The sequence below is a fragment of the Phyllostomus discolor genome, chromosome 8 (assembly GCF_004126475.2).
Source record: "Phyllostomus discolor isolate MPI-MPIP mPhyDis1 chromosome 8, mPhyDis1.pri.v3, whole genome shotgun sequence".
NCBI lineage: Eukaryota > Metazoa > Chordata > Mammalia > Chiroptera > Phyllostomidae > Phyllostomus > Phyllostomus discolor.
The window spans coordinates 18,412,421-18,426,985 of NC_040910.2; the positions used below are offsets into that span (position 1 = coordinate 18,412,421).

Consider the following 14,565-nt stretch of genomic DNA (forward strand, 5'->3'; position numbering starts at 1 on the left):
AATGAGGACCTCGACACTATCCTATAAGCAACTGAGATTAATGGAATTACTGAAAGATTTTAGGACAGGACTGGAGATCTAGGAAGATTGTTGTAGAAGGTGGGGGTGGTGGGAGGTAGGGGACGGAGGCTGGACGGACTAGCACTACAGGAGGGGCCGCAGAGGACGCTCGGAGGGGGGCGCGCGGCTCGGTCTCAGGGTTTCTCGCACAGGGGAAGTCGGAGGAGGAACTCGGCATTTCCCTGGCTGCGGTCCAAGCCTGCCCGGGCCGGCTTTCCAGAAGCTCGTGGGCCACATCCAGCCAGGATGTATTTTGTTAAACCCCTACAAGTAAAAAAAAAAAAATTGGATGAGTTGCGAAAATTGAACAATTTCATCTCATACTAAATAATTTCCAGCTTTTCTTGAAAAAACAAATCAAAATATCTGGGAACACTGGACCCATAGTCCCTCAGGGAAACAATGCGCAGAGTTCGCTTAAAAAAACAAAACAAAACAAAAACTATTTATGAATGTACGAGAAACATGTAGAAGAGTACACAGATCAGTGCACGGCTCGATGGATGCTCACGAAGCTCACACCCCACTAACCAGCCCCCACATCAACAAACAGAACAGTACCAGCACCTCCGATGTCCTTTTCCTTTAATCTTACTAACAATCTTATGAGGTGGGTTATATTACTACCGCTCCTTTAAGCAGGGAGACACTGAAGCATAAACAGGTCCCAGGGCTTAATATTGTTGACAGTAGCATTTGAACCTGGATCTGCTTATTCCAAATCCTGGGGAAGAAATAGGTTTCCAGGTGAGGCGGTGACTTCAGCTGTGAAAGACGTTTGAGTAGGCATCTCCTCCCACGGAAACTTCTTTCCGCGTCTCAGAGCCACGGAAACCACAGGTAATCCGAAACCTGCACTCACGCACGCAGCGCCCGCGCGGGCGGTGGTTGCGCTGTATCTCAGCGACGCGCCTCCCCACACGCGAGGGCGCTGTCGCAGCTGCAGCTGGGGGCGTGCCTTCCTGTTGTCGCGATATTTTTGAGGTGGGAGGAAAGCGGGTCAAAGGTCACGTCGATGGCGCGCTCCGCCCCGTACGCGTAAGTTCTCGCGCGAGTTCTACTTCCGCCCTTTTGGCTCCCTGAGCAGCACCATGGCGGTGGGCAAGAACAAGCGCCTGACGAAAGGTGGCAAAAAGGGAGCAAAGAAGAAAGTGTAAGTGGCGACTCTCCTGGCTCTCAGCTTCTCCGGGTTCTGTTAGGATCGGCGGGAGGCCAGTGGGTCTTGGTGTGGGCCGGATGGCGAGGATGCCAGTCGGATTGAGCAGGCCGTGCCGGGTTGGTAAATTCTGAACTGCGCTCTGCCAGTCTTGGGTGCTGCGTCGCAGCGGGCCGGCTGTCTTCCGCTTGGCCTTCTGGGCCTGTGCGCACCGCCTTGAGCTCGATTGCTGCCGCGAGTAGGCGGTGGCGTGTTGCGTGTTGTGGGCTCACGGGCTTTTTAAATGCCACGAACGATGGAAGCCCCAAAGCTGGAGTGGAGGAAGGCGCTCTTGTCCACCCGGGACCCCGCACCGCTCCTTTGCATGGGCCGGGTGGAACCGGGGGAGCTCCAAGTAGGCTCGTGTGAAGAAGCCCTGTAAAAGAGCCTGGGTTCCCAGGGTGTACCGTCCTGTGCCTGGAAGGTTCAAGAGACCTGCATGTTACTGGGAGGCAGTGCTGCCTGCGTGGTGGGGAGGGCGCCCGTTTGTGGCTCAGCTGGGAGGCGGACAGTAGCTGTGTCAGTGTGGGAAGAGCTCGATGCACACGTACGTGCCCGTGAGAGGTCCACTTGCCGGTGAGTCTTGTAAAGTCATTAGAATGAGGTAAGTAAACAAGGCAGATTATGTGATCTGCAATAAAACTGAAGCTTTTTCTTTTTTAATCCAGGGTTGATCCATTTTCTAAGAAAGATTGGTATGATGTGAAAGCACCAGCTATGTTCAACATAAGAAACATTGGGAAAACGCTCGTCACAAGAACTCAAGGAACCAGTGAGTATCTTATTCTTGGTTTGTATATTTTTAAAATTGAGACGTATGTACCTTGGTCTGCTGTTGGTCCTGTGGAGGGAGAAAGGAAATGTCAGCTCTTGGCTGCAGCTTTGGCCCCTGTGGTGCTTGTTTTGGGGACAGGGGTCGAAGCCAGGTGGCACTTGAACATTCTAAGCTCAACTTTATGCATGAACAGTTACCTTCGTTGGCTTGAGTTTGCTCATGTGGCTTCTGATGCTAATAAGACAACTGATTCTTGTTTTATAGAAATCGCATCGGATGGTCTGAAGGGCCGTGTATTTGAAGTGAGCCTAGCTGACCTGCAGAATGATGAAGTTGCATTTAGAAAATTCAAGCTAATTACTGAGGATGTCCAGGGCAAAAACTGCCTGACTAATTTCCATGGCATGGATCTTACCCGGGACAAAATGTGCTCCATGGTCAAAAAATGGCAGGTGAGAACGACACTTAGCATCAGGGTGCTATGGCACGTGTGGCCGAACTGTGACGTCACGTCAGGGTGTGATGTCAACAAGGGACATGTCATACAGTCAGGTTGAGGTAATCATTTTAAAACCTTGATGTTTTCTTGATAACTATTGAGTGCTTACTCTGGAATTGACCATTGAACTTGAGCAACAGCAGGACGCAAACCATGGTCCTCCTGCTTATTTACATTGAGTTCAAAATTTATCACCATTTTAGTTTTTTTGTTGCATAGATCAGTGGCTGATTGAGGAACGTCTAGATTCAGGTTTGTAATTTCGCTTGTCTTCGGACTCTTTGGACCTCAAAAGCTGATGGACTTTATTTTTTTTGCTAATGGATTTTAAACTGGACAGGTGGTTTGGGCTGGTCTTAATTACCTCTGGCAATGTAGAATAATACACAGAACACAGTAGCAGAGCCTCTGGTGTAGAGTGGAAGTCTTGACTCCGTTTCCCAATTGTATTCTTTCTTGGCAAGAAACTTAAAGCTTGCCATGATTTCTTTATCTTTAAAATGTGGGTAAGAGTGTCCTCTCATGGAGTTAGGATGAAATCCGAGTTTAGCACAGAGTTTGACACAGAAAGCATCTAGAAATGTTAGTGTGATGTAGGAAGTAACTTGATTCAGATGTGTCTGGCTAACCAGTCTTACGATACTTTGTATATGGGAGTGAGTGATGACAAAATGCTTGGTTCCAGACGATACATAACTGCTTATGTAAATTTATTTCTGACATTCCCCCAAGGTTCTGTGGCTGCATTTCTGGGAATATTTTAAGGTCCTTTTGCTACAATTATATTCATTTTTTGAACCAAGGTATAAAACTTACAAAATGCAGAGGAGGAAATTCAGTTTTTATTGCTACCTAAGATAGTTTTTTGTGTGTTTTGGCTGTGAAATTGAATATTTGCCAGCATGGCCTTATTTGGAACATAAATGACACTTAAAAGCATATCTATTCAGTGATAATAACATTTCATCTATGCAGAACACTTTTATTAAGAGATGGAATAAGTGTGGACGTCCATATTGTAGTCTCATAGAACCTATTTTCTTGTGTTGCAGAGTTACCGCTGATTGAGGGGAAGAATGTTAAAGGGTTGTCACGTATTTGTAAAAAGTTGGGGGGTGGGTGCTATTGCCAGTGATGGTGGGGATAGAGGGGAGGAGAGGGGATTGTTGAGAGGACTTTTTTTTTTAAGATTTTATTTATTTTTAGAGAGGGAAGGGAGGGAGAGAGAGAGAGAGAAACATCAATGTGCGGTTGCTGGGAGTCATGGCCTGCAACCCAGGCATGTACCCTGACTGGGAATTGAACCTGCGACACTTTGGTTCGCAGCCCGTGCTCAATCCACTGAGCTATGCTAGCCAGGGCGAGAGAACTTCTTTATTTGGATGTGAGGGATAGTAAGAATTTGGTAAGTTCATTTCAAGGAAGTTAATTCTGGAAATTTGATAACGTAATTTATATTATACTTCATGCATGATGAATACTTGACCTTTCCCTTTTTTATATTAGAATTTGAGAGATAAAAATCAATAGTATTAAAACCTGTTATGTCTGCCCTGGCTGGGTGACTCTGTTGGTTGTCTCTGTACACCAAAAGGTTGCAGGTTCGATTCCTGGTCAGGTCATGTACAGATCAGATGTCTGTCTGTCTCCCCCTCTCCCTCAAATTGGTCAAAAAAAAAAAGAGAAAGAAAAATCCTTGGATGAGGATTAAGAAAAAAGCCCTGGTATAACTGACAGTATCTTTTTTTTTTTTTTTTTTTTTCTTCTCACTAGACCATGATCGAAGCTCATGTTGATGTCAAGACTACCGATGGGTATTTGCTTCGTTTATTCTGTGTTGGTTTTACTAAAAAACGCAACAATCAGATTCGGAAGACCTCTTATGCTCAGCATCAACAGGTCCGCCAGATCCGGAAGAAAATGATGGAAATCATGACCCGAGAGGTGCAGACAAATGACTTGAAAGAAGTGGTCAATAAATTGTAAGAGTTTCTTTTCCCTATCACTACACAACCCTGAATCTGATTAACCCTCGGGTGAGGGAAAGCATCTAAGATAAGGTGGAATCACACCTGTTTAAATTCTGCCTGTGAAACCATCTAGCTACCTCCCTTGAAATGAAAGCATGCTAACTGCTGAGTAAATCTGATTTGGTTTTTGTCCTTGTTTGGGTATAACTATCTCGTGGCAGTGAGGTTAAATAGAAAAACTCTCCACAATCAGTAATGCATGGGAATAAGTGATGACAAAATGTTTCGGTCCCAAATGATGTCCAGTGATAAAATTTAACATTTTTCTGATGTTCCCATGCAGCTGACTAAGAGGGTATAATGGAAAAGGCAAAAGGCATAGACTCAGAAGGCTCAGGTGCTAACTTTGCTCTGTAACTAGCTGTACAGTTCACATCATTTCACCTTCACATGTAAAGGGACAGTAGTAGACTATATTACACGAGGAGCTTTCTGGATTGAATGAGGGGGGTTTCTGTGTACATTTACTCTAATCTACTGTTACTGGTTTGCAGGATCCCAGATAGCATTGGGAAAGACATAGAAAAGGCTTGCCAGTCTATTTATCCACTTCATGATGTCTTTGTTAGAAAAGTCAAAATGCTGAAGAAGCCCAAGTTTGAATGTAAGTGGGAAGTGGTGGCCAGATACATTTGGTGGGGGGTGGGGTTGAGTGGCCAGATACATTTGGGGGGGGGGGTTGAGTGGCCAGATACTGGCTTTTTTTTTCCTGTCATGCTTACACAGTATTGAAGGACCATTGTTCAAGATGCGGTACACCATAACTAACAATTTTATTCTTCTTTTAGTGGGAAAACTCATGGAGCTTCATGGTGAAGGTAGCAGTTCTGGAAAAGCTACGGGGGACGAGACAGGCGCTAAAGTTGAACGAGCTGATGGATATGAGCCCCCAGTCCAAGAATCTGTTTAAATTCAGACACTTAATGGTGGCAAATAAAAAGGCCTATTTGTGATACTTTATTTCTAATCATTCTTTTAAAACAATCTTACAGCTTGGTGAATGACATGCTCTGAATTGACAGTGACATGAACTTTTCTGGATTTTATCTCTTGCTCTGTGTAGCTGGGAAAGGGTAGAGATTATTTAAAGCTGTAGTGATCTGGAGGTGTTCAGAAATGGCTAATGAAATCCTTTTTTAACATGGCTTAAAGTTTTGATGGTTTTTAAGCCATCTGGAAGGCTTGTTGAAACATTGCAGGCCCCACCTCTGCAGTTTCTGAAGTTGATTGAATGCGACCCTGATGCCCAGGGACCCTGCTCTGAGAACCACTGTGGTAGACTGACTAATGGGAAGAGCCAATTGGCCTTCAGATTTTTGTTTTTTGAATACAAGTGCTCTTTCCTGTAGCTGTGAGATGCCCCACCGCGCGCCTGCATTGTGAAGCTGAATTTGGCTATAGAAGCTGGTTTCTTACCTTAACAGATGGGCATTTAATGCAGCCCAATACCCAGTGTTTACTCTTCCACCCAGTCTGTTCTGTGCCCTTCCCCTCTTCAACCCTTTCTTTCTTGCACTCTGCTGATTCCCATTCCTTTCACCCTGACATCTGTGCAAGGGCTCACATTTTCTGCCTTGTCATTGGGTGGTAGGACATCTCATTTGAACACAGCACTTCCCTTATGCATAACTCAGCTAGTGGCTCCTGCAGTTCTTACCTACCTTAAACCTCTTGCAGCAAAGCTGAGAGTTGACCACATTGTATTTTCTTGAATCTGCTGTAGTTGTGGCTCCCCTCTCCCCCTCACCCCTCTAAGGAAGTTGTTGCTTAGGATTACAGTTGGGTTTTGTTGCTGAGTCCAATGGTTCTGTTCTTGGCCTTCATTTTACTTGACCTGTATTAGTGACATTCGATATTGATACCTTCTTGTTTTCAACTGTCCTTCAAAGTCCCACAGAGGTTTCCTCCCACATCACTAGTTATTCCTTTGCTAGTTTATCCTGAGACCTTGGTGTTGTAGAGCCCTAGGTTCAGCCCTTGGCCATTACCAGCACTCCCCATAAAGTGACTTGTTCTTTTGAGGTAATACATCTGTTATGTGGGGGGAAATGGGTCATGAGATGCCTCCATTTCTATTGCCTGTGATTATTGACAGTAACACTAGGGATCAGCAGATCAGTTTAAACACACAAGCTGTGATGACTAATAGTCTGGACTTAAAATACATCAGGGTGGTGCAGACCTAGTGCTCCCCTCACCTGTTGGCTTACTCAGTGTGGGAACCTGGAGAGAATGATTGAGGTCAACACCACAGGTTGGCTACATCTACTGAGCCTTATGGATAATAGCCTTCATTATGAGGTTGTAACCTCCTGCATTAGTCAGTGCTTGGCACAGGGCCATATTCATGTAAAAATTCTAGTTTGTCCAAGAACGTGTCCTGCAGAGTGAATTGTGATGCAATCGGCTGTGGATCCTGAGTGTCCCTGCCTGCTCTTGGGTGTGCCATGAGTACGATTCTCTGCTCTTCACCTGGGCCATCTCTCAGGGTTGTATTTGTGTCCTGGCAAACCTTGAGGGATGAGGTAACATATCGCCCAGAAAAGAAGTAGGCTTGCTTCCACTTGTGTCCTGCTGTGTAATACAACCCACTGCATGATGGGCCCTTTGCATCACCGTGGGGGATGGGGGAGGAGGGATGGGAAACAAATGAACACAAAGCTGCCATTGGCTTTGCAGTAAAAAAGTCCTTTGACCCAGGGGTCTCGTGTCCTGCCAGTGTCCACTGAAACTGGCAGGCTGACTTTTTCAGTTAAGTTGGGTAAAATGTCTAAATGGCAGTTTCTGGCACTCCATCCCCAATTGTTTTGAAGCAATATTTCAACATGTACCTCTAAAATGACTTCTTGAAACAATCATTAACACCTCCAAACTTACAATTCATATAATTCCAGTCACACCACTTAATGGGTAATTCTCAATTGGATATAATGTAATAGGCAATAAACGTGAAAACTAGGAAGGGTAGTTAATATCTGCTAAGACCATGAAGTGAATTTTAGAAGTAACTGCAGGTGTCATTAGCTCTTAGAAGTCTGCAGGACTGTAATTGTTTTGTGTCAAAACACAACCACAGTGGCTGAAACTGGTAATACAAATAGATGGGAAAACAATGTTCATAAGGCTGTGGAGTAACTAGAACTCAACAGTGGAGTATAAAATGGTACAACCATTTTGGAAAACAGGTGGCTTTTTTTTTTAAATACCTACTTTATCAACTAATTCTAGGATTTCTATATATGAAATCCTGTGTGCACAAAGACTTGTCTAAGAATGTTCATACGAGTCAGTAATAGCTCAGTAAAACTGGGAAAAAAACTGTTCACACTGGCTTTATTCATAATGGCTAAAAACTGGGTAAGACCCCAAAAAAGAGAACAGATAAATTAGTCCTGGCCCAAGTAGCTCAGTTAGAGCATCGTCCTGACAGGCCAAGGTTAGTCGACCCCCAGTCAGGACACAGGCAAGCAGCAACCAATGAATGCATAAAGTAAGTGGAACAACAAATCAGTGGTTTTCTCTCCCTCTAAAATCCAATGCAATGAACAAATTGTGGTATTTTCCTATGGTGAAGTACCACCGAGAAAGGGAATGAGCTGTTGCACACACACTGGATAAATCTCAAATTATATTTGAGCAAGGAAAGAGCAGATACTACATTACTCTATTTTTAAGAAGTTCCAAAACAGGTAAAATGAATCTACGGTGATAGCAATCAGAACAGGGATTGCTCTGCAGGGGGTAGAGTGGGAGACGTAACGGGCTGCAGAGGTATGAGGAGCTTTCTAGGGTGATGAAAATGTTCTATGTATTTATTGATGATTATGTGACTACAGACTATTCTCAAAACTCAGAATTGTATACTTATCTGCATTTTATGCAAATCATTCCCCAATTAAAGAAAAATGTGGGTCTGGCCAGCTAGGTTATGGACTTGCTGCATCTTTGTTTCTCTCCTAATCAGGGATATTCTTTCCACACAATGAACTTGTCCCTGCATACCTATCCAAGTCTGGACCAAACCTAGATACACTTTTCCTGTCCTGGGCTTCCTGGTTGTCATGGTATTCAGGATTGGCTCTGCAGATAGTTTTGCATGGTGGTCTGGGCATCACCTCCAGGAATCACGTGGCCAGATCTGAATATGATGTCCAACGTTCCAGAGGTCAGGGTCAGTAGTACTGCTATCTATGGCCTGATGGTAGTGATCCTCATTGCCAAATCCTAAATTAGAAAATCTCACTTTCTGAAGGTTGAGCGATTTGGCTGCTGGCTCTGTGGGGAACATCAGTGTGCAGCTCTCTGCTCAGCAGGGGTCCTGATTCTCATCTTCCCTGAGGTCCTCAGCTATGGCTTCATCACCACCCTTATTCTCTTTGTAAAGCAGTCCCTCCCTGTGTCCATCAAATACAGGGTCTGGCACAAATAACGCCCCTCTTTTATTACAAAATTAAAAGCATGTAATTCTGTAACATAACAATGTCACACTCAAGCACGCCATATGACGTTTTAGGCGAAATGTTCAAATTAAAACCATAAACTTTTACACCCATATTATTACTCTACCAACCACACTTAAGCAGGTGTTACTTCTGTCGGACCCTGTAGCCTCTGATCCAGAGGCCAGCCATTCCCATCCACCAGGAACAGCCCAACAAACCTGCGTAGGGGCAGTCGTCCCACTTGGTAATTAGTCTTACAGATGCACAGTGTCTTAGTGTCCTATTTTCTTTTGCCCTCTGACCTTGACCCCAACTTCCTTACTGCAGTGGACAACTAGGCCTTCTCATAGCCCAACCAGGCCCCTTGGCCCAGCAAAGAGGCAGACCTTTGCCTGCTCCCTCGCACTCATCTTCCCTAGAGTGCTCTGTATATACAGATGAATTGGATAATATTTTCAATCACTGTATATTTTTAATAGCTTTGATATTTCGTATGTTTAAAGAGAAGACAACACTGTCTCCCTAGAACAGTCTCAGGTATAGTACTGCATGCGCTGTAGGATCAGCCACAGGCTCTGAGGCTCTGAGGAGTAATAACTCTGCTCTTCAGCTGTGGGCCAACTGGGGGCCAGGGGAACAATGTGGTGGGTGTGAGTGATCCTTTGAGTCAGGGCTCCGTCCAATAAAAAACTTGGATATGCTTGGAGAAATAAATGTAGGCGTTTCTTTCATTTTAATTATAAAGAAGAACTAAATATGGGCCAATATTTTGGTATGAAGATTGTCAGTTAATTTCTGCTAAAACAAGATAGACAACTGGTAGATAATTGTCCTTTCTGAATTATGAATTTGAGTATTTATCCTGATAAATTTTTCACTGAATTATTGCCTAGTTCACAGAATTTAAACAGTCCATGGTGTGCATACAATTATGGTTCATTTTTTAAAACTCAGAATGTGTCCCAGACTCAAAAATTCATTGGCTTAACAGTGCTTGAGTTCATCTATTACACTCCAAAAGGCTAAGTAGTGTCTTATGCTACAGGTGTACCAAAACCTAGGTTTTGGATTGCTCTGCCGTTACCAAGAGCAGAGCCCTACAGACACACCTTCTCAAGATCTGATGTTCTAAGAATTCAAATGTTCCCCATTAAACAGAAAAAGAAATCCCTATTAGTGGGTCAGTTCATATTTGAGTTTGTAGGTCACATCAATGTAAACTGTCTACGTAAAACTGAGAAGCTGAGCAGGATTGTTCTTGGAAGAAGTTCAAGGCTTTAATTTATTCATTGTAACTTGTTCTATTTCTATCATACGTAAGAAGTTACAACTTTTACAGGCCAATAAAACAGATCAAGTATACTTGTTTAACTGCTAGAGAAATGTCCCACTTCAGCACAACAAATACAAAAATCACTGATTTCAGAATCAGTAGAACTAGGTTTTGCTTTAGGTTCTGCCATACCTGTATGGCCTTAGGCAAATCATTTAACCTCTGCAGGTCGAGCTGTGGTCTGCAGACTCCTCTGTGGTGTAATGGGATGAACTTGCCATTAGGTAAGAGGCCCCTAGATGGTGCTGTTGTTCTGAGATAAGCTTTGTGTCCCCCCACCCCCCCCTATAATTACAGTGAAGTGAAAAAGCTTAGGTTAGAAAATGATTTCCTATTACTTCTGGAAAAATTCACTGCTAAGAGTTCATTCAATGGCATTCAAAATGGCATTGAATTATGAGTCATATGTATGGCCCATATGCATTTGACATTAATTAAAAGAAATATACATTAATGATTATAACAAATATCTTCTTATAATATATCCATATAGTCATCAGTAGTCCCCTAGGTATATTTACCTAAACTTAAGAAACTGAATTAAAACTAAACAATTATTGTTAAGAATATCTCTATTAAAAACCCTATGGAAAAAGGATATATATATATATATATATATATATATATATTCTAAATATCAGTTCTAACAACACATTTTGATAAATGCACTGATATTTCAGTTGGAATGTTTCAGACTGTATTCCAAACCTGTGTTTTTCATGAACACAATCAAAGATGTATTACGTTATCCCTCTGGCCATGTAAACTTGGTGATCTTTTAATGAAATCTTGCTGTTTTTCAGTGTTCAAAGGGGGCAATCAAAAGGGTAAGAATAATATATTGACTTAATCTAGTTTCAATTTTAAAAAAAGAAAAAAATTAGGAGACTCTACTTTGAGGACACTTGGATGAACAATATCAGGTTTTCTCCTAAAACCCCTGAAAAGAAAAACAATACATTCCAATTTTTTCCCTATGAAATTCAGACTATAAAAATTACTCTCAATCAACATACAAAACAAGAAAGTACCTATGAAAACCCATACCGAGCTACATTTTGTCTTCTTATCAGTTGAGTAGGTAGTAAATGACAAGCAAAAAATGTAGCATGATAAAGTGAAGTGACATAAAAACTGCAAATTCTGTTTCAATGAAGACTTTTGTCAACAAACTAAAGAGGAAAGATATTAGATCTCAGTGAATTCAAGACTTATATATGTAAGTCATCCATCTATCCATGCAACCAACCTTTACTGAGACTATATGGAGCAAAGGGCTGGAGTTATAGAGAGAAGATACCATTTCCATCCTCAAAAAACTCAGTCTGGTATGAGAAAAGGACTAAAAAGTTCAGTTCAGTTTATTATAATGTCAAATAGATATACAACTATTGCACTTATCATTCTGCTGACAGAAGACTAAAATTTAGGAGGATATTTTTCTCCAATAAAGCTAAGTTTTCATGATCTTTAATATGTTAAGATTACACAGGCAAAGAAATATACATCATGTCCTATTCCAGACACACACCCTACTTCCTATCATACAACTTGCTGCAAATGGAAATTTAATTGGGATAGGGCTTTAAATCATCCATTTCTTAAGAAATTGCTCTTGAGTAAAATTCGACAAGAATTTTCTTTGTATTGTCTTCTCTACCCAAAACATATAGGGAAAACAGCCCTGTTATCAATTATAACTATATAACTGGGAGATGACCTTCAACCAAAGATGAAGTAAAAAAAAAAAAGATGAACTCCCCCATCTCATGTTCACATAATGGTCTGACCATTGGCTGCCTAACCTTTTGGACAATAAGAAACAGTAACACTAAAAAGTGGCCCAGTTTATGAAACTCTTCTGAAAAATAGAAGAAAGTCATGAACATTGGTGGGAAAGTAGTGTACCTTTCCAGTGAAATTCTGTTCCATGGATCTGTTTGGAAGATTGTCTTCAACCTATTTGGCTTTCGCCCATAAACTGTAATTGATTTAGTCCTAAAAGAACCACTTTTATCTTACACCTGGCATGCATAACAATGGATACAGCAGGAAAGTGTTCTTTTATTTACTCTAATATGGGGATGAGCTGGGAAAAAAACAAAAGAATATCAGCCTTCAGTCTTCTCAACTGTTTTTCTTTCTGATTATATGAGGAAGAAATGAGCTGTGTGGGCTCAGCACTGTTTTCCACCTTAACAGTTGCTCTGTGTTCTGAGATGTATGTGATTCATCATGTACCACTGTAACAAGACACAGCTTTTCTGTATTACTGGGGTAACACAAAGAAAATGAATTTTCCTTTGGGTACCAGTAATTGTCAAAAGAATGATTGCAGAATCAGAGAATGTGCTTTATAACAACCCTGTTAACATAAAGTATAAATGGAGGAAAAAAGTGAGTAGGGCCGGTATGTAGAAGGGTTAGTCATATTAGCAAGGTATCTCAGGATGGTTTTGGTTCTTCTGACTAAGATGCATTGAATTTTAACCCCACTGAAATCCTTGGACAAAGGTGAAACACTTATTAACACAAGTAGCATTCGGTGAGCACGAGCTGACTCACCACATTCTTACAAAGGCTCCAACTAGAGAATAAACTACCTGTTCCTGAAACAAGGATTTGCCCTGGTAAATAAGGATAATGCACTCAAGCTGTTAGAATAAATTTGAGTATCAGAAGTGAAATGTATCAAATGTCCTGTCTTTAAACGAAAGTAAAAAAATAAAGAAGCATGGTTAGTTGATTCTTGCTGATGAAAAGAGATGTCCAAACGCAACTTTTGCTTGTAAGCCTCCCTGTGCGGCTCTATCACCAGGCACTTTCCTGGGGCAAGTGTTCGCCTGCCTTGCTGATCTTGCTTGATGTTTTCCTCGGTGGAATGCTTTCTCATGGGTTTTCACATGCACGTTTCTACTGTGAGTGAAAGCTAACTACAAAATCTAGACATTCTCTGCTTTCAGAAAATTCTAGTGTACCATATACAGCATAGATATTTCTTTCAGTTTAAAAAAAATAGTGCAAAAACAAAAACAAACAAAACACCGTATCTGATAGTCAAAGGGATAGTTCAAGTGAGTTCTTGTGCCAAGGAACACAGTCAAGCTTCACCTTTAGCTGACTTGTAAAACCTGAACGTAGTTTTTGGGAAATATTCCAGATTTTCCCATTAGTTCTCCACTCATCCAGTCGTCATCTACAGATTCCAGCTCTGTTATTATATCTCCAGCCTGTAAGAAGACAGAATTGGAAATAATTATTCGTTTCTATTGAGTATAAGCATGATGGGCAGCCCACCTGGAGAGGCATATACAGTCTTCTCTGTTTACCTTGTTTACTGTGCTTTGCTGAGAGGATTACATGGTCCGTCACAAAGATAATCTGCACCCAACGATGCCATTTGTGCGCCTTTTCCCTCAAAGCCATTTGTTGCCAGTGTCACCCTTGTTGCACTTTTATTTTCCTGCTTGCATTTTGTGTCCCCCAAATTCACTTCTAATGTAAATTCTTCTTAAATAATGCCAGCTATCATATATACATATATATATAAATAATGCCAGCTATCATACATATGTATGTATGTGTATGTACATATATACACATACACATGTACACACACTCCCCCGGCCCCACTCCCCCATCTCACGACAATTTCTTGAGCACCTGCTACATCCCAGACTCTGTTGTTCTGGGCATTCTGAACACAGCAGTGACTGAAGGACCCATTCTGGGGTGGGGAGACAAACAAGCAAACTGGCAGAGGAGGAACGTGTGGGGTTGGTGGCCATCTCATTAGGGCCGTCAGGGAAGGCCCCACTGAAAGCAACATTTCAGCAAAGACCTGGAGATGAGTGAGCCACATGCTTACTGTATACCTTGTCTTATTTTATGTACTTTATAGGCATTAACTCATGTAAACAACACTGCAGTCCTAAAAGTAGATGCTATTGTTATCCCCATTTTAGAGAGATATTTGTATAGATTTCCTTATTTTAAAGAAAAGGAAATTTAAGCTCAGAGAGATGAAATAATTTGCTCAGTGTTGCGTGTGTAGTAGTGCGTAGACAGGATCACACCTGGTGTGATTTCTGGGCCATGTTGCTAACCATTAGGCAGCACGGCCATCACATGTTCTAGCAGACCTCTTCGATGAGAAAGGCTTTTACTGTAACTGTCTTTTCACAACACCTTGAGCGTTTTTGTACTGCACAATTATGCTTCCACAAATGGT

The 14,565-nt window shown here is 41.9% G+C and overlaps 2 protein-coding genes and 2 non-coding genes across 12 annotated transcripts in view; 3 read left to right on the forward strand and 1 right to left on the reverse strand.

The window, feature by feature from the left end:
* Positions 1-1,080: 1,080 nt before the first annotated feature.
* RPS3A (ribosomal protein S3A) lies at positions 1,081-5,699 on the forward strand. Its single transcript, XM_028520710.2, has 6 exons — positions 1,081-1,213; positions 1,924-2,027; positions 2,295-2,482; positions 4,303-4,511; positions 5,054-5,163; positions 5,348-5,699. The coding sequence occupies exons 1-6, from the start codon at positions 1,152-1,154 to the stop codon at positions 5,467-5,469; spliced, it is 795 nt and encodes a 264-aa protein (XP_028376511.1). The 5' UTR covers positions 1,081-1,151; the 3' UTR covers positions 5,470-5,699.
* LOC114504383 lies at positions 3,185-3,253 on the forward strand. Its single transcript, XR_003685158.1, has one exon. It is a non-coding gene; the product is annotated as a small nucleolar RNA SNORD73 (small nucleolar RNA).
* On the forward strand, positions 4,764-4,833 carry LOC114504382. The gene has a single exon (XR_003685157.1). It is a non-coding gene; the product is annotated as a small nucleolar RNA SNORD73 (small nucleolar RNA).
* Positions 5,700-11,665: 5,966 nt separating the features above from the next.
* SH3D19 (SH3 domain containing 19) overlaps positions 11,666-14,565 on the reverse strand; it is a 150,718-nt gene continuing 147,818 nt past the window's right edge. For all 9 annotated transcript variants that reach the window (XM_036031888.1, XM_036031887.1, XM_036031890.1 and 6 more), the window contains one exon: positions 11,666-13,564. In XM_036031888.1, coding sequence (XP_035887781.1) covers positions 13,448-13,564 — 117 coding nt within the window. In that variant the 3' untranslated portion in view covers positions 11,666-13,447. The remainder of the gene's footprint in view (positions 13,565-14,565) is intronic.